The sequence below is a fragment of the Trichoplax adhaerens genome, genomic scaffold (genome assembly GCF_000150275.1).
Source record: "Trichoplax adhaerens TRIADscaffold_3 genomic scaffold, whole genome shotgun sequence".
Lineage (NCBI taxonomy): Eukaryota > Metazoa > Placozoa > Uniplacotomia > Trichoplacea > Trichoplacidae > Trichoplax > Trichoplax adhaerens.
In genome coordinates, this window is record NW_002060945.1 from 161,362 (window position 1) to 187,053 (window position 25,692).

Genomic DNA, 25,692 nt, shown 5'->3' on the forward strand with positions numbered 1-25,692 from the left:
CGTTTTAATGCGCTTTTGATATTTAAACCAAATTTGCCTGTAGAATTTCAAGATGCAACTGAAAATATATACCTATAAAATGAAATAAAGTAAAGTAATTCGAATTTGAGCTATTATCTTTGCAAAGGGAAACCTTCTCAGTTTTTAGTGCGCTTTTGACCTCGACGTCAAATTTGCTTATAATCCTGATAATGTCTTTACCGTAACATCGCATGAAATGTTTGTGGAAATATAAAAACATACCCATCAAACAAAACGATTAATATTTATGAAAGTTAATATCTTATAACACAAAGAATTTCATCCTAAATTAATGATACGCTAGCTGCGCATCAGCAACACTGAGATTTTGGACTCTAGAAATTTTCTATCATTCGTTTAGTACATTAAATCGTTAAAATTACAGCTATGTATGTGTATCCTTACGCAGTATGTTTAGCACAAGAAGCAAAGAAAAATTTTTTCGAACAAACAAATTTATTCGAGAATAGATTGGTATCCTATTATACAATGTATCGCCGACAGGAAAAATATATATCAGCAGATTATAAACATACAGTCTTGATATATTTTATAATATTTTAAATACTGTTACTGCTTTCAATTTTAGCAACGTCCAGCTTAATTTCCTCTTCTGCTAGGTAGTTGTCATGATCAGATGGTAATGGGGCATTTCGAAATTCTTTCTGGAAGTAGTTTAAGAGTGCTTCTTGGCATGCCTGCAACAAATAGGAGTACAGTATATCAATATCTAATAAAAGATTGTTGATAGTATTCTCAGGTCATAACATTCTCCGACTAAATGACCATAAGGTAGCATTGTATGCATTCTGCGTAGAAACTTACAGCACTTTTGGCTGCTTTGATAGATGGTCCAGCGCCTAAAATTTTTGGTAGTATTAAAACAGAATAATTACTAGAGCGGTAGAAAAAAATACTACTGCGGATTGCAGATAGTCCATTTTATAGTATAAAATAAATTATACTATTAGAATCGATAATTGACACAAGTACCGTACTTGGATAAAAAATTTAACTACAACAATACAGCAGTAACGTTTATGTACGTCTACGATGATTTTTATCTGATATCATATGCTAAACTACATTGCTTGAATAAAAATATTGGCGCCTAGACAGTAAATGTTGCAAACCTTCTGATAAGAGTTTACTGCCACTAAAAGCACCTACGACATATGTAGGGAAATGTGTTGCTCGACCACTTTCTCTCAAAAGCCTGGTATAAGATGGTAGGTAATAAATTATGCAGCACAGTGACACGATTGTGTAATGTAATCGAAAAATCATCATTTGTTAATACTTTCACACCTTGCCTCCAAAGGCTGCATTCGTTGCATCTTCAGAATCGCTGTAAGCATAAAAATCGGGTGTTCAATTTTGATTATATCGCTGAATTCTCTTCCATACTGTTGGACTAAAATAAAATCTTGCACAAAAGAGCGGGCTTCAATGGGACCCTTTATAAAGAATGTATTAATTAACGAAAGAATTTTCAAAAGCTACATATGCTTTCGGTTATACAATATACACTAACCAGATCCATATAAATAGCTCCAACAATAGCACAGAACACGTCAGATATGATTCGAGTTTTGACAGGGTTATATAAAAGGATCTGTAATAGTCAATCCAAGAAATTACTAAGAAATAGGCTAACATTTACTACTTATTTATGAATACAAATTATAATATAGACATGGATCGCCGCTGGTATAATGACCTATTAACTAGTATAAAAAAATTTCAGATCCAACAGTTACGATAGACTAACCTTACTGCGAATAAGGTCTGCGATACCTAAATAATGGGCTATGTTTACCATTCCATCACGATTCATAAAGAAATTGATCATATCACTAAAAGGTAAGGTATCAAGAAATTAGCACGGGAGAAACATTTTGTCAAGACTGCCAGATAGCAAAAAAAATCAAATCAAATTATAAATCAGAGATTATTTTAGCATCGGATTTCTATGCTTTTAAGTCATTAAACCGGAATGTTAATGTAATGAGTAGTATCACATCGTACGACATTTCTATTCATTGAAATAGAGGTAATCGTACCTATTACAAATGATAAGATACTTACTAAATATGTGATGATTTTAAATTGGGATAACGAACGTAAACATATTCCGTTACAAAGTGACGCATAGCATTGTAACCTAAATTGTGAGAGATACATTTAAGAGTGATATCGTTTATGCGCGATAAACAGCAGTTATGGACTCACAGGTCATTTCAATTGATTCATTAATAGGGATAGATTGCTAACAACAATTACTATGATATATCTGCAATGATATTGCACTCACCTAATATTGTAAGTCTATCATTACTTTGGTAGACGTCTTCTACAGATTTAAAATCTGCAACACCAGTTCCAGTATTGTAATCGTTGTCATCCATGTAATTAACATCATCATTTTGATGAAGGAAAGAGTGATGAGTTAATGCCATCCTAAGCCTGTCTTCAGATACATTTTGTTGGATACGCTTCATGAAAGCGCTCAATTCTGCATCGTAATTCCTAATTAACAATTTAATTCAGCATCAGACTACAGTGGTTATTTACATGGATTTGTAACAGTAAACTTACAAAATTAATTTTTTGACGTAGCCTACTACCCATCTTATTAGATGCAGAAGAAATGACAGCTACAGTAAGCTACTACAGGTACTTGGTTAAATCATTGATGTAACTTGTAAGTATACATTAGGTTAATTCTAATCTTTGCGTATGTTACTCAAGTGATGTGAAACATGTGTCGACAACGCTATTATTTCCGTTGTTATCCTATCTAAAATCAAGCAATTAAAATTGATAGAATAACTTGCATTTAATTTAGCTAGCTTACCAATTGGCATAAGCAGAACGAGGCTTAAATTTATCTAGGTTATCACCAGAAGATTGATCGGAAGAGCTACGTTTTCTTAATCGTTTGTGAATGGGACGACTTGCTAATGACCTACATGGTACTGCTCATAAAAATCATACACATCGTCAAGGTTAGTAGATAGTGATACTTGTCGTTACAGTCTACAATACAATACAGATACTCAGTCCACACTATAAATAGTCACTTCTTAACATCATAACAAACTGATTTTAGTGGCGCCATTCTACAGTAGTTGTCTTGCATGGCCTTGATTGTATGCAAGTTCATAAATCATTTGGCCATCATTAAGCAAGTTGAAGCGAGTCAGTTTACAATCATCTGTAGAGGTTTACCCGTATCTACTGATTACTAATCTACTCAGCCTTACCTTTATTTATTATATTTTGAAAGTTGTTATAATTTGCGGTGGAACCGAGCGATTTGCATGTTAATAATTGAACTGAACATCGACCGACTTGAATCAACTTGAAAATTCCAGCCATATTGGAAGTAGAGAGGCCTGGAAAAACACATGCAGTCTACAGTTGCCCGACCACCGTTGGAAGGATACAGTACAAACCGTACAGTCTGTACTGGACTATCTGTAACGTACTGTACACTGTAGACTCTGAACAGGTGTGAGTACATGTGCTGCAGCGAGACTGGCAAAATAATATGGCGAAATTTATGCCATGCATTTTTTACATCATTATCATTTTAATGGCTTTGAACACGTTTTAAATTCATTTAAAAAGTTTAAAAAATAGAAAAAGGTCTAAGCTATTGTCCGAAGTTTTTATATAGGAATTCAAGACAGGTTTATTGCTGTTTTTTAAGTTTCCCTAACGCGAGCTCTGCCCATAGTAACGAACATTGCATTACCGTTACCATGTTACTTCTTGCAGTATGTTGAGAAGCAATTTTTAATTGTCATCACTTGTCCAAATACAGTAAATTCCTACGATAAGCTTTAGATAATTAATAATTCAGCCCCTCTTCAATCTATGCTGTCTCCTACTACAATTGCAGTCCAAGTATACAACAAGCATCCCTGGTTGCATATTGTTATGTGTTAACAAAGTGCAATACTATTCGATACACTAATATCGATGGTCACTGCATGCAGTTGTAGCTATAGCTGTAGTAGTGCAGAAATCATGGATTTCTCCCGGTAACGCCACGTTGTATGGTAAAAGACTGGAAGTACTGCTCATCAATTGCACATTCTCTAGTGATTCATCACAGCTGCAGCAATATAGGAGTGCAATCTTCTTTATAGGCCAGCGTAATTGAGGAAGACTCTTTTTCGTTTTCTCTAGACTTTAGAGAATCTTTGAACTCAATCAGTCTTTACCAAAAATAGTGTCACTTATAGTGATGATTTCATGGTATAGCCATTTATTGTGCTGACGACATCACTTTTGCTAATAATTTAAATTACCTATATGGCATACTGCAGTAGTATTCATATCTAGCAAAATGGATGTCGTAGAAACACCATAAGTGGGCGACTCTAAAGATGACATCATTTTTACACAGACGAATGAGACTACAGTACTGTATATCCACTATTCGTGTACAGAGTGTACAGAATGACAGAACCATTCCTGTCCGTTAAGTAGTGTATGGTGTACGCTGATTGTTTATTGCTTTTAATATGACATTAGCCTGTCGGTGCAAAATCTCTATCAGCGTAGCCCTCCTCAGGGTGACATACGCTGGCAACGCTGCAAACGAAGGCTCGAGATCTTGCCGTTCCTGCAGCTTGTGCAAGCTTACATGAAATTTCTCTTTGCTTGTTACTTGGATTATTAGTTATTATTCTATCGAATTAATCTATTAGCCAGATAGGACAGCCTAGTTCAGTGTAAGCCTTGAAAGCATAACTCTATCATGTTTCTAACTTTAGCTTTGTTAAGTCGTCGTTGGACGCCTGGTAAGCAATGGATTGGGTAAGTCTTTGCACACGGGTGCTTGTTCTACTTTTTCAATTACAGTAACTTATTTTAAAAGTCCAATGCAATCGTAGATACATTTTTAGACATTGCACCCACGCGGAATAAGAATGATGATGCGTACTGTTAAATAGTATTTATGTATTTGCTAATCATTACGATCGCTTACATTATCTTATGCTTTGGATATTGTAGCAAACATCGAAGAATTCAAAAATTTAGTCAAAACAGGAAATTAAATAAAGGTCAAAGATCCGCTATTATGCGTAGAGTTGATTATCTTATTAGTAGGCCCTATTTAACAGTGGTAAGTATTCTGTTTTGAAGCTTGTATTCAATAGAGCATTTCCAAAGAATAAAACTACGGTAATTTTAGTCGCGATAGAAAATTTTAAAACTTTATAAAGTTGTCATCGATATCGATCGAACACACAAATGATTCAGAAAATTAGTAGTTTATTCGATAGGCTATCGATACTGTTGTCCTTTTGAATACAGTTACTATTTACCTAGTTGATACTATTTAATAGCGAATCCAAAAACATACCTGTGCAGACTAAAGCTATCAGTTTACTCGATAGCTTGTAGATACTGCTGTATTGCGAGGGTAGTTACTATCTGCAATGGTTTATGCAATACTGTATACTAAATGTAAAAGAATATGTCGGTGTGTACGGTGTGGACTAAAACCATTACTTTTCTCGATAGACTAGAAGTACCGTTGTCATCTTGAGTGTAGTTGCTATACACGAAGTTTATACTGTTTGATACTGAACGCAAAAACATGTCTGTGTCTATCGATACTGAGCATAAGATTAAACCAGTAGATTAATTATTCGACTAACTATCGATACTGTTGTCATTTTCAGTTTAGTTATTCTATACAAAGTTGATACTCTTTGATACTGAGCGTAAGACTAAAACCATTAGTTTTCTCGATAGTCTATACAGTTAACTGTAGATACTACTGCCATTTAGAGTGCAGTTACTATACACGAAATTTTTACTCTCTGATACTAAATATATCTATGAAGCTTTATGCTAATATCTAGTCGGAGTACCTACAATTCCTTCAGTGAGGCATTGATACTAGTTTGTAACTGATACACTAATTTTAACCATAATTGCTCTAATATTGAATTTGGCACCTCTATAATTAGTTAATATACTACTCATTGCAGGAAGAAGAGCTCGAATCAAGTTCAATCAGCAAGAACCAGTTTAGTTATGAAAAGATGATGAAGAAGAGAAAAAAATTCGTTACCTTCAAGTCTGGCTATGCTCATTTAAGTTTTTTAAATCACGGTCAAAAGTATTAAACATTAGAATTCAAATTATTACAAAGACTGTGCCTGTCTTCTCTCCCAACTATCAATACAAAATCTGTTGTTAAAAATAATACGAAAGATGTAAATGATAATGGTGAGGACGAGAACGGTCTATACCCAATCGAAGATACCCCTCACTTCAATCAGGCTATCAGTACGTTTTATTGGAAACAGCAAGAATGACCAGCCATTCCTTTTACAATATTCTTACTGTTGTTATAGTAATTACAGACTACTACGATATGCTTGTTTCTGATTGTAAATAAAGTTACTCAGATCGACACTATCTTGTAAAGCTTTTCTAAAGATATTATACGCGCAGATAGATAAATGCAGCGGTGGGTATGCGTATATATCTGATCGCTATTAAGCATAGCATTTAAAGATATAGTACATTTTTAGAAATACACTGTAGTAGACCGCAGCCTAAATAAAACACTCAACTTTTTTATACATCATTGAATAAAACAGACATCCATAATATAGGACCACAAAATTCTAGTTCAAAAATATTAACGATTTGTATATGCTGCAAGACAGTATCAGTTATTGCTGAAGTATTATTGAATAAATTTCTGCAAGAGCAAAGGGATAATCATCACTTGATAACGTAACATCGAGATATGTACATGAAAATTAATTAAAAGCAATATTTGATACCTTAGATGGTACGTGACTCCAACTATACGCGTACAGAAATTATGTTAACGAGTGTTTTATTCGGTTTATGATATACAGAAGGTATCAAACAGATTAAGGATCTATTTATAGCTATTTTCGCATTAGCAAAGCAAAGACAGGTGCATTATTGGATCAATGCGAAGACAAATGACCGGAAAGGTAGACAATATCCGGAGTAGTAAAGATTTTTAAAGCAATATACTGTATATATCTAACCTAGCAATATCGATTATGGAAAAAATCGATGTATTAAAAATTAAAACAAATGCAATCTATCCTGCTGTATATTCTATTCAATTAAAACTTTCCCTAATCAGTTCTAACGCGTATGTTAGAGCAAAGTGAGCTTAGTAGACTGTAAAGAAACCAATTATTAAAATAAATAAAGTAAAAGACTTACGTAAATTCAATAAACCTCTATTCGAATAAACAACAACATAGCTATAAAGCAATTAGAAAATTGCTACGATAAATTGAGGATTTACATCATTCCTAAGACCAACTCTAGATAAGGTGAAAACCTCAAAATATTGTAGCAGTATAGAGAGAAAAACAGTGCAAAAGACACGTCTCATATTATACATAATATTTTTCGAATAACTATAAACAACAGTAACTTAAGCGGAATATTTTAGCTAATTGCTGTTTATCAATAGCAATAATATCATCCATGACAATAGTTTATAATATAAATCTGTCAATTTCTACTTGAAAGAGCTAGAATTATTGATTACTTTACGATTTAACGATCTTTCCTTAAAAATACAAGATACAACGGGATTAAGAAGAAACTTTACATTCCATATCTATTAGCTATCGTCAAAGAAGCCGCCAACTATATTGCATATATTAAATATCATTTACTGCCATACTTCTTGAATATGCACTATACACTTATAAAAGATTCATAAATTACTGACTATTTAATGAATTGAAACCCTCATTTTTCAATCGTAGAGATGCAAAGGCTACAAAGAAAAGTAAAACTTTTACATTATAATACGAATAAGCTATTACCGTCGAAAGCCATATTCTGCCTACTTTACATTCGTATATTATGTTATTTCACCTATTCTATTTACATATTATGATTTCCTGTTATTTACATCGAAAATCGTAGGTAAGATATAAAGAAAAGGTAACTTTCATATGCAAGTACGAATCGATTATTATTGTCGAATATTATTTCCACTCAATGAATATAATCTTATTATTTTATATTATTTTATACATTGTACGAGTTTTAACGCGCTATACGTAATTTCATGTCCAACTATTTTTATATGAAAAATCTCGAACTTATTAGCATTTGATAATTTTAGTTACATCTTGACTAAAAATGTGTTAAATATGAGAGAATGTAGAAATAGGAATCTTCAATTCAATATGCATAAACTTACGTATCACTATTTACTTCTGATACTTTCATGCACTTTACACCTTCGATTACATTTCAAGAATTGTTTAAATTGTTCCTTAATATTTCTATCATAGGTTAAAAAAATTAAAGGATTAATAAAAGTTAACAGTAGAGTTAGCGGCACTGTAATATTACTCAGAACGTAGACTGAGAAATGATATTGCTCCAACTGTCTTAGCGAAATTGTGGAGTAAGAGAGAACCATAGTTTTAATAAGATGTGGTAATTGACATAAAAGAAAGACACTGGTAGTTAATACCAATACATGTATAAGATTGCGCTTTTGCCTCATTTCTAACTGTTTTCGCTGATTAGAAAGGCAACCAGGCCGGATACGCCGTAAAATATATTTAACAATTTTAGTATAATTATAAGCCATGAGTAGACATGGCAAAATAATGACCATAATGACGAAAAAGGTTAGGTAATATTGAACACCAGAATTGCGCTGGTAGATATCACAGAATACCGGAGCATCAATATAAGAATCGGTAAAAATTATATCGGGTATACAAACTAATAGGCCAATAGACCAAATAGATGCAATAACTATAGCCATAAATTTCCTATTGGTAAATCGAGATTGGTAATTAAACCATGTTGATGAGACGATAACATCATAACGTTCACAACTAATAACAGCTAGGGTTAAATTACATACACTTGAAAATGTATCACTAATATAAAATGATAATTTACACATTAATGAACCACTTTGATAACTGAGTTTCGTACCAGGTGGTGTAAAAGCTAAAAAAGTTAATCCAGCTGGATAGACGAAGGAAAAAAGACAGCTTGCAAAGGATAAGTTCCAAACTAGTATGTAAACCGCTTTATGTAATTTTTTCTTCATGGTAATGATATGAAGTAAAATTATATTCAAAATCAGGCCTAAAATAGAGCTTGGAAGGCCGACAGCAACCGTTATCGATATTGGAACAATACTACTAACATTAGTGTTACTTAGATTTACTGTTAATGACAAATTCATCTTTAAGCTTCAAGTTACTAGATGTCGTGATCGCCAAGTTAAATAACTGCTCGATAACTTAATCTTAAAGACGAGTATTAAGCTTTGGTAATTGCTCAGGCTGTAATTAGAATTGAAAATTAATTTCGAGACTATTAGCTCCGATGAAAAACACGGTCAATTAAATTTGGAAAAATTAAATCTATACCTTCGACGATAGAATAAGTAAGATTCAAAAGATTGAGAAAAAATTTCCTCAGAATGATGCGCTAAGGATCAGAATGGAAGGCTGAAAATTTAGTTAAAATCTCTTTCTACATACATTGGGATAAATGTCCTTAATAAGCAATAAATTGAAAACTATTCAATGTTGAGATCTTTAGAATAAATAGCAGAGATCTGAAAACGTAGGATGGTGGTCAATGATAAAGCAAAGTAGAAGAGTTTCCAGAAAGAGATCGAGAATTCTCCGTATAGCTTCAAGCTGATTTTTATACCCAACAAGTTCAGAAACTGAGCATATCAACTCTCACTATTCGTTTCTAAATACTCTCTACTATACAGTAGTTCTAAATAATGCAATGGTATCTGTTATATATGAAAAGAATTAATCCTTCTAACAGATAATGAATGAAAGAGATTCAGTATTGTATAAATTTGCTCATGCAATAGCAGGACGTGCCAGGAAAACCTAATTGCCAGAGAGTAGATGGTAATCTAATACGAGTTAGCTTGAGGGCTTTAATGGCGATTTAAAGCTAAGTAACATAGAAATAGTCCAAAGCTTCTCGTAATTTCTTTCACTATATTTTTTATAATATAGGAGAATATCTATATAAGAGGTAACTATTCGTGTCCGAAAAAAATATTTAGGGCGCTAAAGGCTTGAATGAAATTAAATACCAAATTGATAGAGAGTAAATAATTTTTACTTACACTAATGATTTAATGAGGATATAGGAATTAGACGAAGTTAAATGACTAAAAGTTTAACCTAATCCGTCTTAAATTTGTAACACAATTATTGCTATAAGAAGTAATTTTTAACTTTAGGTAAATATTAATAATTTTAAGGTTAAACTGAAACCAAGCACGTAGGTGAGTAGACAGATACCAATCAATTCTTCCTCACCTTAATGGCCGTAATAGTCATATTATTATCGGGGCAAAATCAGGTAATTCAAGGATTTCTATTCCTCTTTATAATATCATTAAAAACAAATTGTAGTTTAAAGAAATAATTTTCAATTTTACGCGGATATCCAAGGGACTCAATGATAGAAAGGCCTTAAATATCTATCGATAAGAAGGCGATTAATTCTTACTTAGCTTAAAAGCTCCAAAGATAATATAAGATGTGGGACAAAGTGATTTAAATTTCAGTCTACTTATTCCCAATATTGTTTTGATGCGAACTTGTCGTTGTAATAAGTAATTTTCAGCTGTAGATAGTGATCAGTAGGCCCTTAAAGCTGTAGTGAAATGAGATCGCCTAATCGAGTAGCATCGATATCGTAATAGTCAATTCTTTCTCGGTTTGTAGGCTTTCAAAGAATGTGATAACCCGATCAATTCTTTCTCGATTTGCAAGTCTGAATGAAATGAAACAACCTGATCGAGTAAGTGCCGCAATAAATGATTCTTTCTTGTTTTGAAAATTAAAGGAAGGAGATAACCTCTTCGAGTAGATATGGTAATAATCAATTCTTCCTGGGTTTGAAGACTTTAATGAAATGGGATAACTTAGTCGAGTAGATATCGAGATTGTCAATTCTGGCTCAGCTCGCAGACATTGGAAATTAACGAAGTTTTAGGTGATTCAAAAATTCAATCTATTCCTCTTTAATCTCATTTATAAGCAAATGGATTTATAATAAATATTTTTGAACTTTCGATATACGTACATCAGTGGCATCTCATGACCAACTAGAATCAATCTTGGCAATCTAATCAATCAACTTTAGTCTAACCAGTCTTCAAGCCAGCTCAAGGCACATTACGACACAGGAAGTAGTTTTACTAATCGGTCTGCCTAGTATTTTTATTGATTTCAGATTTGAAACTGTACAAAGTGATTTGCAATATCGGAAACAAAATTCAATGATTGTAGCACCCGTAGAGGTAAAAGAAAAAATGATGTCAGTACAAGGCGGTCGTTAGTTTAGCAAGAACAGATTTTTCTCACTAATGTTAATACAATCAATGCATCTCTCGCTAATTTGGACATTGATTAACTTGTATCCATTTATAACTAATATATTGGGAGTAGTCCTTTTGTCATTTGAAATAATCTTTCGGATAAATAGATCCAATTTCTATAGTACAAACGATCACCATGACAAAATGATTGCTATCTTAATAGATTCGTATGATTGCTTAAATAATTGCATTTATTATCAGCTAATTAAGGTATGGTCAATACTGTTAGGTCTATTTTTCAAGCTAGACAAATAAAATTTCCTTTAATATTGATACCATCCCTATACAACATGCATTTGTATTCAGATAAGGGGTAAAAAGCTACTTCTTTTTCAAACAACATCCATTTTCTCCTCCTTTACATTACCCTTTCATTTCTATGATGCAATCCTGTCACAAAGCAGCTTTGCAACAAGATAACGTAATGTGCGATCAATAGTCAATTCCTTGAACCACGTATCAAGGAACGATATCTACACTATCAGAAACACTTTTGCTCTACTAACAGACTACTCAAAGACTTAGACGCCTCGTATTTTACGTTAAACACTAAGTTTAAGAATTTACTTTATTACACGATATACGGCATTTATATATTCTTCCTCAATAGTTTATGAGTCATACATAGTACGATTAACTTTGGAATCATTCACTGAATTAGATATTAATTTTAGCTACTGCTCCCTTAATGCAGACAACAGTATTTACGAACATAGACATCTGATGACTAATACAGAATAGTCAGATTACGATATGTCCTATCACGGAACATTTCCATGATAATTTACAATCTACCATAAGTAAGTTATTATTAAAATGATTCGAACTGTACAAGTAAGTAGATGATTTGAATTCCCCATTATAACGATTAATTTCAGTATATGTATATGTATCACTGTCATAAAAAGTCAGTGCTATATTAAAACATAGTATATCCAAAATTAGAAGTTAACTAAATAAGGATAGGCTAACAGAATTATCCTAGCATAGATATTTCTATTCTAATACAGTATATAACACTGTCACAAATCCATACAAGCAAAATAGGTGAAATCTATCTCTATCCGGTACAGAGTAAATATATTATCAATCATATCCGGTATCAAGTAGAGATTAATTGGGGTCAAACTTTATCAATTCTTCTCTTCGAATCAATTGAAGTAACACCGCATATGTTCTGTAATCGATAATATCCACGTCTCAGTTATTGTAATCAGGCATCTAAGTGATCGATTTCAGGTAATTAATATAGAAATGTTAATTTATCGATCTGCTTTGGTCTTAACGACGACAGATTCGTTCCATTTTGGGTTATCACCACATTTTGGCAATGGATGGACGCTTTTACATGTATGGACGATTGAATTAATGATTAATCTTCTCATTCGTGATTTTTATTAAAACTACATTTTAAATAGATATTTATCATTTCCTTTACGTTATATCTGATTGTAATACTAGACCGGTTAGACTTTAGATGAAGATGATGTAATAGTAATGGATAGATACTTACAATAAACATACATGCGATTTCAAATATAATCCTCTCATTTAGTAGTTCAATCACGTTATTTTATTCAGATATTCCAATTTTTCCATCTATTTTTATACATACATTACAGTAGATTTATCTAATTTAAGATTATGATGATGTAATCATATACCCGGGTATATATTTAGATATAGAAATTAATTAACATACAATCTTCTCATTAGTAACTGTCGGGATTGGCGCTAAATTATTGGTTTACAAACATTGTAAAATGAAAATATTCGCAAAATAACCCGCCCATGGATTGCATCTAAAATTGACAATTAAGTTGAGTATGAACTCCATGTTTAAATTTATATCTAGCCCTTTTGTTATTAGTTTCGATAGTAGATCCCTAATAGAAATATCGATGTGATAAAAATGCTCAAGGAATTTAAAAAAATTATCACAGGAACTAACAACTAAGTCACTAATCTACTTTGTTACTAATAATAGTGGTAGATTCACTAGGTTCAGATTATAATGCATATCATACAGTAGCATAATTATAATGCTTACGTACAGTATTTGGAAATTGGTTAGATTTTAATTACAGAAAATTTAGATCATATGAATACATGCATGCCTCCTCTTTATTACTGCAGTGAATCGTAAAGAGAAGAATTTATTATGATAAAAGGTCCAGAAATGATTGCTGATCGATTATATCTAATTGATTCTAAATTCAATCATAAAAGCACTAGCACTGAAGTAATATGAGTTTATCCGGATTGATTTTGCTACTGATTACTGAAGATAGTAATAGAAGTAGCCATAATGATAAAAGTGCCTAGAAAATCTAGAAATGATTATTGATTGGTTGATACCTAGTTTAAATCTCAGTTGAATCACGAAAATCCTTTGAAATCATTTCTGGGTCTACTTCGATATTAGTCACATAAAGCATGAATAAGAAGATGCAAGACGATAATTGGTAAAAGTGCCTAATAAGGAATTTAATTGTCAACATCGACATGACGCTCGGTATAAATATCTTTAATTTGAGATTTAAATCTAATTATAGATGCACTTACTTCATCCATACTTTATTTTGTTTATTAATTATAATAAATTTGTTAGTAAATTCCAATCGTAATTCTAACCAATTTTGGACATGAAAAAAGGCCGAGATAATTTTTTAATGTGAATACTAGGATCAATAGCAACTCAAATTTTGTAGCGGAAACGATTTTATATTAAATCAGCAGAGAAATGACTTGGTGAAAATTCAATATATAGTACCAAAATGTATCTTGTTGTCCTTAGATATCGCTAAAAGGTTACATAAATCTCTACGTAAACAAGGACGAGATTCAGCAGTGATTACAGAATAAAGCCAGGCAAGGGAAAGCTTCACACCCTGATATAGGTAAATATACTGCTGTAGAGATGGCATGGTACGCAATGGTAACTTACGACTGGTATACTGTATATTGTAATGGCTGATTCATCGATCTAATCTGATCTTATCACGGTTACGTAAACCTTAATATGAATTTTTCTGCTATCGTATCTATAGAGTAATAAATGGTGCACCAACGACATGAGTAGGGTTCATCGCCTAATACGCATTTCGAATTGACAAAAATTTCCGATGGGATTATGCATATACAGAATTAGCATGCACACTAATGTCCGATATCTTGTCTTTATTTCAATATATCTTCAGAATTTCTCTCCTACCATATATACATTAAGAAGCTAGCAAATAGAAATATTTATTATCTTCATTGAAATTGATCTGATAACCCTATTTCAGTATACACACTTCAATGATAAACTTAACTGTACAGTAAAAAAGTTTTTGCCAACTGTCACATTAGTTACAAATTAGATAGCAGTGAAAAATAAAACTGTACAAAATGTTGTCGTCAGTATCAATGACCGGTAAGAAGCGACCATTCTGCGGTATTTATCATATGACTAATGGGAAATCGCTAACATGCCAGCAGCGATCAATCATTAATAAATTCTATAACAATAATAATAGAAATATCCCTAACCACATAAAAAATGTAATATTGCTTAACAACGGCGGCTTTTTTAAAATGTGCTATCGTAGTTATGTGATATAATAATAGGTAAATAATATTTAGCTTTAGCAATAAGTACATTACACTATATTATAATTGCAATTTCAGATAACGGATACATGGCATAATTCACGTGATAGATATTTCCGTTAGAGAACCCATTGGCCTACTATATAACTATACATATCTAGCTAGTTTTTGACAAGCCTAAGGACGTTAAACATCACTATTAACATTTCTTTATAGTTAAAAAATGGGTCAGCTTTCGAGTTCGCCAGGGAATGCGAAATTAGTAAGATATTGGCATCGAACAATAACTCAATTAAGATTTTTTTCCTTTTTCTATATCTTCAATCAAATTTAATATCTTTTGCTTTTGCTTCTTGTTGAGGTGAGATCCAACTCCGTGTAGAACCAAGTTTGAAAGGTGCTTAGATGAGTATTCCTGAATAATATAACCGAAAACCACAAAATTACAATAAAAATATGCTATCGTACGAATAAGCCTTACTGTGAACGAAAGTTAAAATGAGAAATGGAAAGAAGCAAATTCTTTTTATTAATATAACAAACTTTATGAGAGCGAATCCATTTTTCAATTTCAGATTCAGTTAAATAATAGGCTTTGACGTAATTTTCTACGTATTCTTTTTCTGGTATTGGCCTATAAAAATGTTAATATCCGATATAGCTCATTGAATTTAAAGCATTATACTACCTATAGCTCACTTTGTTAATGCAGTAAAATAATATTACTTCAGCTAAAGTTTTCTAATATACTTCATTACGATATGTCTCAAGTTAATTGTAAAAACGTTCTACCTCACGGTTGTCATTTTCTCGAGCTGCAACAAGTATTGCTGAAAATCTAATTGCATTAAGGCTCTGCCTTCATTGCTGCATTTCTTTACATTACTGAAGCTAGAATAAAGGAAATTATCAGAATAAAGATATTCAATCACTATATCGCCAATTTTACTACAATTGATAATTTACAGAGTCTTGTTAGCTTACCCATCAACAAATGTCTTATTAGCTAACTTTATGCAACGATCCCATAATATATTATATACTTCAATCGGCAATAACACTCTCCTGAAGTTACAAATATAAATTATTATTAACGTCTGAACCTTGTCGACCCACAAACCAAATACTGCTTATTAGAACTTAACTAACCGCGCCAAACTTTTAAAGTATGTATCGAACCGCCAGAATTCCTATATAAAGAGAACAAATCATGAAGTCAAATTCTACAGATATTTATTTATAAACATCCTTTTCAATACCTGTATTAATAAGTCGACGTAACTGCTGTGTTGTGACATAATTTCCTTAACGTCCCATTTAACATTATTCATAGCTAGACGAATCTGTAAATGAAAATGTATTACTAGAACCTAGACTGCAGCAAACAATTAGCGTTCTAAATTCATATATACCCCATCGTATTTAATCGATTTTGCTGAGATTGTTTGATATATTGGTAAACGAATCTCCCGTACGATTCCGATTGTCTGAGTCAATAAAAATGTTTAAATGCCTTATGAATACTAAAAAGCAAGAAATTTTGTTTTGGTAATTTAAGCTAGGCTCACCTGAGAATAAAACTGGGACAAAAAAGGGCGTTTTGAAGAAGGAATCATTGTTTCAAGGTGAAGACGAAGAAGTTCAAGTTTATCAGCTAAAAAAATCCTGTTACAGAAACAATGAATAACTAGCTCAGTACTTGATCATAATAATCATATTTCACCGAGTAAAAAATTACTTACACAGACTCAGTGGCAATGATTCTACATGCTAATCCTCGTTGAGTTCCAGCATCAAATAGGGTAGCATCTAATGACATCCGTGGAAACTGAACCTAAATGTATTAATTTTAACGTTAACAAGAACAGTCAATTCTTTGTATACTTTTAATAATGCGAATGTTATTATCACAAGCTGCTAATTTTTAGCTAACCTTAATATCATCGACACTGACACTAACAGATTCCTAAAAAAGAAATCACATAATGCTTGAATATCATCTCTTATAGCGACGTATTGAGAAAAGATAAAATGGCATAACCGTACTTTTCTGTACTGTACTTACACTAGCATGCGAAGATTGGATCATGTTATCCTTTATCCTCTTTAAAGTTGCAGCAAGTTTACTGCTTAGTTGATGATTGTTACTAATCTGTAGAGAACGAATTAAATTAATAGGATTAAATATCAGCATGAAATAATAGAAGCAACTCATTGATTAAGCGTACCGTTTCATTAGAAAAGAAGGAAAATACCTACAAATTTATATACAGAGGGAGAGATGATTTTTTAGGTATACATAAAATTAGAATAATGACAGAATGGAATTTATTAACGTGGTATTATAGCTGCTTACCGTAAATAAATAGTAATCAAAAAGCTGAGTCATGCTAATGAGAACATCGAAAGCAATTGGTGATAGCGCATGCATAATGTGCATATATCGCCCTGTGAAGAAACATAATAATAGCTCTAATAACGTCTTAAAGTTTATATAGCTATAAGAGAACAAACTTTTCGTACCAAAAAACCGAATGGTAGTTAAAGTTGTATTGGCAACAACCGAAGAATTTTGTGAAAATTTTACATCGTTGGTCTCCCCAGCCTTGTAGTTCCTATTAAACGAAGAAAAATGAAGCTATGATTATTATGATACCAAATTAAACTCAATGAAATATTTACTATAAACGTATATAGCAATACCTAGATGGCGTTTCACCGGTTTGCTCGTCGATAAAATCTTGTTTAAGTTCGTCTGTAATATTATAAACCGAAAAAAAGAATTAAATAACGCAACTACAAGCACTTAGCAAATTTGATTTACTTACCAGGAATGTCATCTTCATCATTATCATTATAGATCGTTTTACCTTCTTCATCTACCTCAGGTTCATCATTTGATGGCTATAAATAAATTTATTATGATATTCATTACCAATAATGCAGAATTGAAAAAGAGTACGATTTAAGTTTATAGGCCATATTTTAATTAAGGTAAAATGGTTCGCCATTTCATTACTGAAAATCAGCTATAACTACGAAAAACATACCACCAGCATAATAAAACACACGTATATGGGTATTGGGGTAAATACTACAATTTATTGTTAATCAAGACTACCTCGAGCCATAATCTGCATAGCAGGAAATAACACAATATTACCTTATCCGTGGAAACGACGTCATCTGGGCTATTATCTTCAATGATACAATCAAAAGGGCTCTCTAAAACGTTATATTTCTCAAAAATTCCTAAATGATGATAAATAAATCTTAAATTGATAGTCCAAGTAAAATACCATTAACCTCACATCTCATACCATTCGTGTCAGATTTCGATTTGTTCGCGTCTTGAACAGCAGTTCTTAAAAATCTAAACTCCTGCATTATTAATTATGATCGTATTTAATTAATATATATTAAATATTAGAACTTTATCACTTTGAGATATTATAATAATAATTACTTGAAGGTTGAATATATTAAATCCAAGCTCTAAAGGGCACACTTCCCATGCTTCATTCTCTAGGTACATTCTTAACTCGTCTAAACGAGCTCTAAAGCGCATTTAAAATTTTTAAATGTTAGGTAAGAATCTACTTATTTTTATATCAGTAGTTTTCATTATGTTAGATGGTGAACGCATAACAACCAGAAAAGATAAATTAGATTTTATTAGCGTGTATTAAGTACATATAATTACCGGTGATGCGATTTGAAATAATTAATACTCTGAGTACGAATTGTTTCTTGTAAGGTTTTCGATTTACTTCCGCAAAATTCTTCACCCACTAACATTAACCTTTTAATTATTTTGAAAAATTAAATTAAAAAATTGAAGTAATTACCAAATTAAAGCAACTGCAAAAACTAGCTTTGTTGAAGTCTTCTACAATTAGTAAGTTCTACAAAAGTCCGATGAAAGATATAATAATCATACTAAATTATCACCTATTAGTAAGATCGAGAATGAATAACAGATCTTCAAATTTACTAAATGAGGAAAAGTCTGTGCCAAACAGTAGGAGTTTAACTTTCATTTGAACATCCTGAAATACGTATGATAAAAAAATGCATTAACAAATTAGTATTTAAACACATGTAATTGGTTCACATCAAGTGGATAATATGTAAATAAAATGTGGTCTACTTGAGTAAATGCACGCAATACTGAATAGTTGTTGAGCAATAACCTACTTGCCACACTCGGGTAAAACCAGTCTCTAGCTTCTTTAAAACATACTTCTTGTTGTAATCGTTTTCAATATCAGCTATACTAGGGTAAGAGTCTAATTTCGGTACATTTTTTTCTTCGTCTTTATGCCATTTCATGACGTAATAATAACTATGCATTATGTACCACATTTCCTATAAAAGTATAAAGCGCTACTGTTAGAGATATCTCTCTAACGCCTTGAGGAGACGGCATCGAAGTTATCTTTATGCAACTTAAGAAGTTCGTAAAATTAAACTGATACCGTTACACGTACTTTTGATAAATGAATCAAACATTCGATGAATCGCGAAATCGGAACTTTCTGTTAAAATTTATTAGAGCATTGATTAATAAACAATTTCAAAAGTAGAAATTATAGTCACCAAGGACATACTTTACACAAATCCTGATAGGAAAATTTTTGAGCTTCCTCTTTTATCAGCGCTTCTCCTTTTTCCTACAATTTCAGATAAATGATTAATTAATTGATAAATATATTATTATTAGCCAAAAATGGGTCGTAACGTAATCTGAACTTAAGCTATAAGTACTTACCTCTACATGTCCGGTAACTACACTAAATGCAGTATTGTGAATAGCACTTGTATAATGCATATGTAATTGATCCATTGCAGCCTAATATTAAAGACATTGTAACTGTATCATATCCAATCATATGTATATTTATTTATCATGATATGCAATCAGAATAGGCTATACCCGATTCTTTCCAAGTAAACTGTAGGCGTTTTGAATAGTTGTGTATGTTTCTGAGTCAAATTTTGAACAAATCTTTGACAAGGCAACATCTAACTTTTCCTAACATAAAAGATGCAATATGCTCTCATTACGTTATTTAATGAGGATCATATATTGTGTAATTTTTAGGTTTTAAAATTAGCATACTTCGATTATATCCTGCGTATCTCCAAGATTATGACTTAGTTCACTAAACAGATAGACAAATAAATTAATAAGCATAAGGTAGCGAAAATTTTTAAACCAAATAGGTAAGATTCTTACAACAGAACTTCTATTAGAATATTAACATTGGCAACTCAAAAGAAATTCTAGAAAAGATATGTTCCAATTATAATACCTAATGCATGAGAAATAATGATAAGTACTTGCTGCCTGTTGACACTCCCTACAGAGTTGAATAGCTCCACAAAAATCTCCATTCTAATCAACAAATTTTGTTATAAAAACTTTTAATAAATGATTTATTTATATGTTGATCGTCAAGTTATCAAGGTGTAGCGGCAAGTGATAATTTTAAAACTTACCTCTAATAGCTCTCGTAGATGAATATCCGTTTTTTGCTATTATGAATAAATAAAAATAATATGAAATTGTAAGTCCAATGTCGTTCCTTGTGTAATGGTATAAAATTAAAACCTTGAACCTACCAATGTTTTGATAGTATGAAAATTTTGCAATAGATAAGACAAGAGCTGTTTTTTTCGATGTTTTCCAAGAACTCCTAGACCTGCTCCACTAAATTTTTCTCTCGAAAGAGTTAATTTTCTTTAAATAATACAAACAGAGATACTTTAGATAGTGGATAATCTCTATACTACGTTTTCCAACTTATACTAGTTATTACTTTCTTCCACTGGCACACAAAACATTGGCTCTTTCCAGATCTTCCTGAAGATCCATTACCCTTTGCAGTTCCTAATTTGAATATTGCAATAGAGAAAGTTTAAAAATATTACATAGCGACATAATTAATTAACCTAGTGTGCTATCAATCAAATATGCGATAATTTATAATACTAAAATTCGGATTAACAGATAAGGTGTATCCCAAACGTCAAGTTATTTGAAGTAAACTTTCGCATAAGTCGATAGTTTGATAAGTTGTTACATTAGCAGATGACTCTCCTATAACGAATGAAATTTTGGCTTACCCCCATGTAAGCGGTATGATTTTCTAGAACCAACTCAGACAGTTTCTTTGTAACCTAGATAAAGTATCAAAAGTTATGATTTACAAAAGCATTCGAAAATTTCATAGGCTCGACATTAATTTTCAATCCATGTATAATTTATTAATTGAGTATAACGATTGAATAAGATGTAGATTTATAAGTAAATGTTAATCTTTCGATAATATTCATCATATGAAACATCTTAGCCAATAAATCGGTCTATATTAACTAGCTAAGCTCATAACTATCGACAACCAATTTTACCCTAAGCACTTACAGATTTTAATTTCTTCTGAAGTTCAGTCCTTTGGCTTTCTATTATTTTTAGGCTTAATTCATGAGGCAATTTCTGCAAATTTTATGATTAAGAAAACATCAGTACTCTATTCTTACATCAATATAAATGGATAATATGTATGGTTTACGCGTGTATCCAATATCAAAAAACACAACTACTAAGGGTGTAATACTATCATTATACTAGAACTTGCCTTTAATTCATGTGAACACGAATCAAAATTGGAGATTAAGAAATATTGCTGGTCTATTTCACGAATAACCTATCAAAACGCAATAATTCCAAACAACGTTGACATGTTGATCTTACTAATATAGTCAAATTTATTTAATGAGAGTAATCTTATTATGATAACTTAAGACACACGTCCGTGTTATTATCTAGCGATCTAAGCAAGGATAGCTAGAGCTCATTTTGTAGCTATAATACCTCGTCATGATCAACTTCATCTTCAATTGCTGAATCATCCTACAGTTAAAGAAACGGATTAGCATCTATTCCAAATAGAATAAATGTAGCAAGTAATTTCCCTTAATGATTCGAAATATCATCTGATTAATGACATCAAGACAAGAAGGATAACGCTAATAAAAGTATAATTAGTCTATAGTATTTGTTATTAAGTTCATTTCTACTATCGTCAATTTACAGTAAGAACCAGCTGACAGAAGATAACCATCTCTAATGACTGTTTAAGAATAAATTTTAATCTGATCTAAAGTCGATGACAAAAGAAAGAATTAACTATTCAAAATAAATGAGGATTCAAATTTAATATAACAAAATATGCCGAGATGTTGTATCTACAGTACATTAAAACTATACTTGATGATTATTAATTATTATCAATGGACTGCAAGCCATGATGATCATTTTCATTTTTAATACTCTTTATGTTATCTATAAATCTTTCAATTACTGGATTACTAGCAATTGGACAGTTTTCTGTCACTTTAATTCTAAAAACGAGAAAGTGACATCGTTGGTATTTATCTTGATTTACTCCACTTGTCGGCGTATCAAACTATGATATCGTGTTCAATTCATTTTATAATGAGCTAGAGTGTAAATGCTCTGCATCACTGTACTATAAAAATAACCCAATAGATCGAAATGAAGGTACGTATATTCAATTGTTATTCGTCGAGCGTGAAAAAATATTTGCATCATTTATAGGAACACCAATCCTTTCATTTTACGAAACGGAAATATCTTGAGTCAATGGATTGGATAGATTTAAGGCAATTCAACAGGAGAGGGCGACAGTGATCTAAGTAAATTATGATCACTTATGATTACCCCATATGCCATTGATTTGAAGGGCTGATATTTTATTCCCTTTGTCTGTATTGTACTGGCTGAATAATTTATGGCATTGGATAGGCGGATGTAATAGACGAACGTTCTAGCATGGATTGGATAATTTCACCATAGCCAATGGCGCAATAACGGCATAGAAATAGAATTACAGTCTAGTCATAACTATTTATCTCTTTCTCTGTCTGTCTATTTTAGTTTGTTACATAATCATATTGATCGAGTTTACTGATTTTTATACGGTGATAGCTGTATACGCATACACTATTTACCAGTTTTAACATTTGCTAGTGTACGCTTATTATATATCATTATTGGTTTAAAGATCAACAAGAAAGTGACCTAGAAGATTAAAATGCAATGAAGATTACATGTAATTGGACAAACCTTAGTCACGCTAAAGGTTGGCGTTTGGCTGATTTCATTTTCACCTGTAGCTGATTGACCGCGGTCTTTATTCTGCTATCCATGAATAATGATAAAAAAGCAACAAATTTATAAGGGATTCCGTGATTGACCATTTACCATACAGTCGCTGACTAAATAAATAAAATACGGACAAAGAAAGTGTGCTATGATCTCGGACTATATGCTAGTCACGGTTAACCAATTACTATGATATCATGTCGATAACAATCATGCTAGTAAAATGGGCTACTTCTATTCGATTGAATTCTCTATCGAGTGGCGAAACGACGCATGCAAGCATCCATCGTAGCAGAATTAGACATGCTATTGCAAGGAAAACTTTCAATAACATTGACTCCGTTGCCTATTGTAGCATTGTACTGTACATGCCTTTTCTATTAGCAACTATACGAAAGTAAACCATTCTAATGCAAGACAATTTCATCTTGATATCCAGTATCGTCCAATCTAGAATAGCGGATAGTCCAAAATTATAAATTCAATGCTACCTAGACCATCATCATGGATGGTTTGATCCTATCTCCTATCTACTCGTTTGTACACTCTACTCTCTCGACACCATCGTGTCGAATGCTTGAATGGAAATGATAGAAAGTGCCATCTTCAACTATACATAAAGCAAGCGATTGGCTCAATTGTTGTGGCTCTCACTCGTTTATTTTCCACCGTGAAGGGAAATCATAGTAAGAAATCTATCAATTGATTCTTTAGCATGTATTTGAAAGATAGAAGAACTTACATCACGATGTAATAAATGGCGAACTCTATCTTTCAATGGCATTCTGCAATCAATTATCGACCATCAGTCCATCACAGACACCAGAAGGCATGCGACTACCAGCCCTTCATCAAGGACGTGCTGGACATAGGTACTACTAGACTAGACCTTGTATGGTGTGGATAATGAGTAGCGTACAGTATGGAACCGCAGTATGTTATGATACTGTATATTGTACAATCATCTCTGCTCTCTATTACACTAGTACGCATCCTCTGTATGGCTGAAGTATCGTCAACGTACAGTACTCATACTGTAGATAACTATCATGTACTGTACTGTACACTGTAAGTGTGGCATCGTAGTGTTGTACAGTCCAGCACAGTACATCCAGCTACCATAGTGAAAGCAGTACTGTAATGTAGTGAAAGAGACGTATTTTTCTGTCGCTTCTTCTCCACTACAGTACAGTACTGTAGACTGTACGCACCTGCTGAGCATGCGTAAAGCTTGATCAAGATGGTGCGGATTTTGCGATTAACATGCAGACTTTGTACTAATACTTTACAGTACTACAGTAATTATACTATCGTATCGTCAACGTACAGTACAGTACAGTACTCGTACCGTAGATAACTATCATATACTGTACACTGTAAGTATGGCATCGTAGTGTTGTACAGTCCAGCACAGTACATCCAGCTACCATAGTGAGAGCAGTACTGTACTGTAGTGAAAGAGACGTATTTTTCTGTCGCTTCTTCTCCACTACAGTACTGTACTGTACAGTACTGTACTAGTGCTGGATGACTTAAGGTACAATACTGTAGACTGTACGCGCCTACTGAGCATGCGTAAAGGGTGATCAAGATGGTGCGGATTTTGCGATTAACATGCAGACTTTGTACTAATACTTTACAGTACTACAGTAATTATACTATCGTATCGTCAACGTACAGTACAGTACAGTACAGTACAGTACAGTACAGTACAGTACTCGTACCGTAGATAACTATCATATACTGTACACTGTAAGTATGGCATCGTAGTGTTGTACAGTCCAGCACAGTACATCCAGCTACCATAGTGAGAGCAGTACTGTACTGTAGTGAAAGAGACGTATTTTTCTGTCGCTTCTTCTCCACTACAGTACTGTACTGTACAGTACTGTACTAGTGCTGGATGACTTAAGGTACAATACTGTAGACTGTACGCGCCTACTGAGCATGCGTAAAGGGTGATCAATATGGTGCGGATTTTGCGATTAACATGCAGACTTTGTACTAATACTGTACTACAGTTATCCTATACTGTACCCTACATCTACACTACTGTACGGCACAGTAAATGCATCGGAGTCAAATACAACGCCCAACTCCAATCAATTGATTGGAGTCAACAGCAATCACTTCCATGATTTCATGACGTAATGATTTCAAAGTTTCTCCATCTTGTAAGCAGTTGCTGACACAGCATTAAAACTCAAATTAAACTTACTCATCGCTAGAACGTGTAGCTAACATATACGAGTAGATAGATTGACGTACAATTTCCTAGCAAAATTTTATTCAAAATTCATTATCGTCTATATAGGAGGTAAGAAATCAAACGTCAAATCATCATTTCGTTACCATCTCCGTCTCTAGATAGGATGCGTAATTCGTACTTGATTGATAGACAGTATTTAACCATACTAGTTTTACAGTAATAAAATACATGTTCAAGTTAAAACTA

The 25,692-nt window shown here is 32.5% G+C and overlaps 3 protein-coding genes across 3 annotated transcripts; 1 reads left to right on the forward strand and 2 right to left on the reverse strand.

Annotated features, from left to right (window-relative positions):
* Positions 1-581: 581 nt before the first annotated feature.
* TRIADDRAFT_54015 (uncharacterized protein) lies at positions 582-3,402 on the reverse strand (the record flags this gene model as incomplete). Its single annotated transcript, XM_002110733.1, has 10 exons — positions 582-719; positions 847-881; positions 1,155-1,237; positions 1,330-1,478; positions 1,556-1,636; positions 1,793-1,877; positions 2,110-2,185; positions 2,336-2,550; positions 2,879-3,002; positions 3,288-3,402. The coding sequence occupies 10 exons, from the start codon at positions 3,400-3,402 to the stop codon at positions 582-584; spliced, it is 1,101 nt and encodes a 366-aa protein (XP_002110769.1).
* A 1,390-nt stretch (positions 3,403-4,792) lies between these two features.
* Positions 4,793-6,173, forward strand: TRIADDRAFT_54016 (uncharacterized protein; the record flags this gene model as incomplete). Its single annotated transcript, XM_002110193.1, has 3 exons — positions 4,793-4,851; positions 5,050-5,161; positions 6,036-6,173. 3 exons carry the CDS (start codon positions 4,793-4,795, stop codon positions 6,171-6,173), a joined length of 309 nt encoding a protein of 102 aa, XP_002110229.1.
* A 9,165-nt stretch (positions 6,174-15,338) lies between these two features.
* On the reverse strand, positions 15,339-24,021 carry TRIADDRAFT_54017 (uncharacterized protein; the record flags this gene model as incomplete). The annotated part of the gene is made up of 33 exons (XM_002110734.1): positions 15,339-15,461; positions 15,590-15,680; positions 15,839-15,937; positions 16,031-16,111; positions 16,196-16,236; positions 16,306-16,389; positions 16,615-16,711; positions 16,789-16,880; positions 16,980-17,012; positions 17,112-17,198; positions 17,275-17,301; positions 17,403-17,494; positions 17,570-17,661; positions 17,750-17,801; positions 17,875-17,950; positions 18,210-18,298; positions 18,346-18,427; positions 18,513-18,603; positions 18,750-18,848; positions 18,998-19,095; positions 19,244-19,414; positions 19,537-19,584; positions 19,657-19,719; positions 19,818-19,898; positions 19,983-20,081; positions 20,549-20,584; positions 20,672-20,789; positions 20,869-20,939; positions 21,176-21,229; positions 21,474-21,545; positions 21,924-21,962; positions 23,199-23,273; positions 23,980-24,021. The coding sequence occupies 33 exons, from the start codon at positions 24,019-24,021 to the stop codon at positions 15,339-15,341; spliced, it is 2,595 nt and encodes an 864-aa protein (XP_002110770.1).
* Between the last annotated feature and the right edge of the window lie 1,671 nt (positions 24,022-25,692).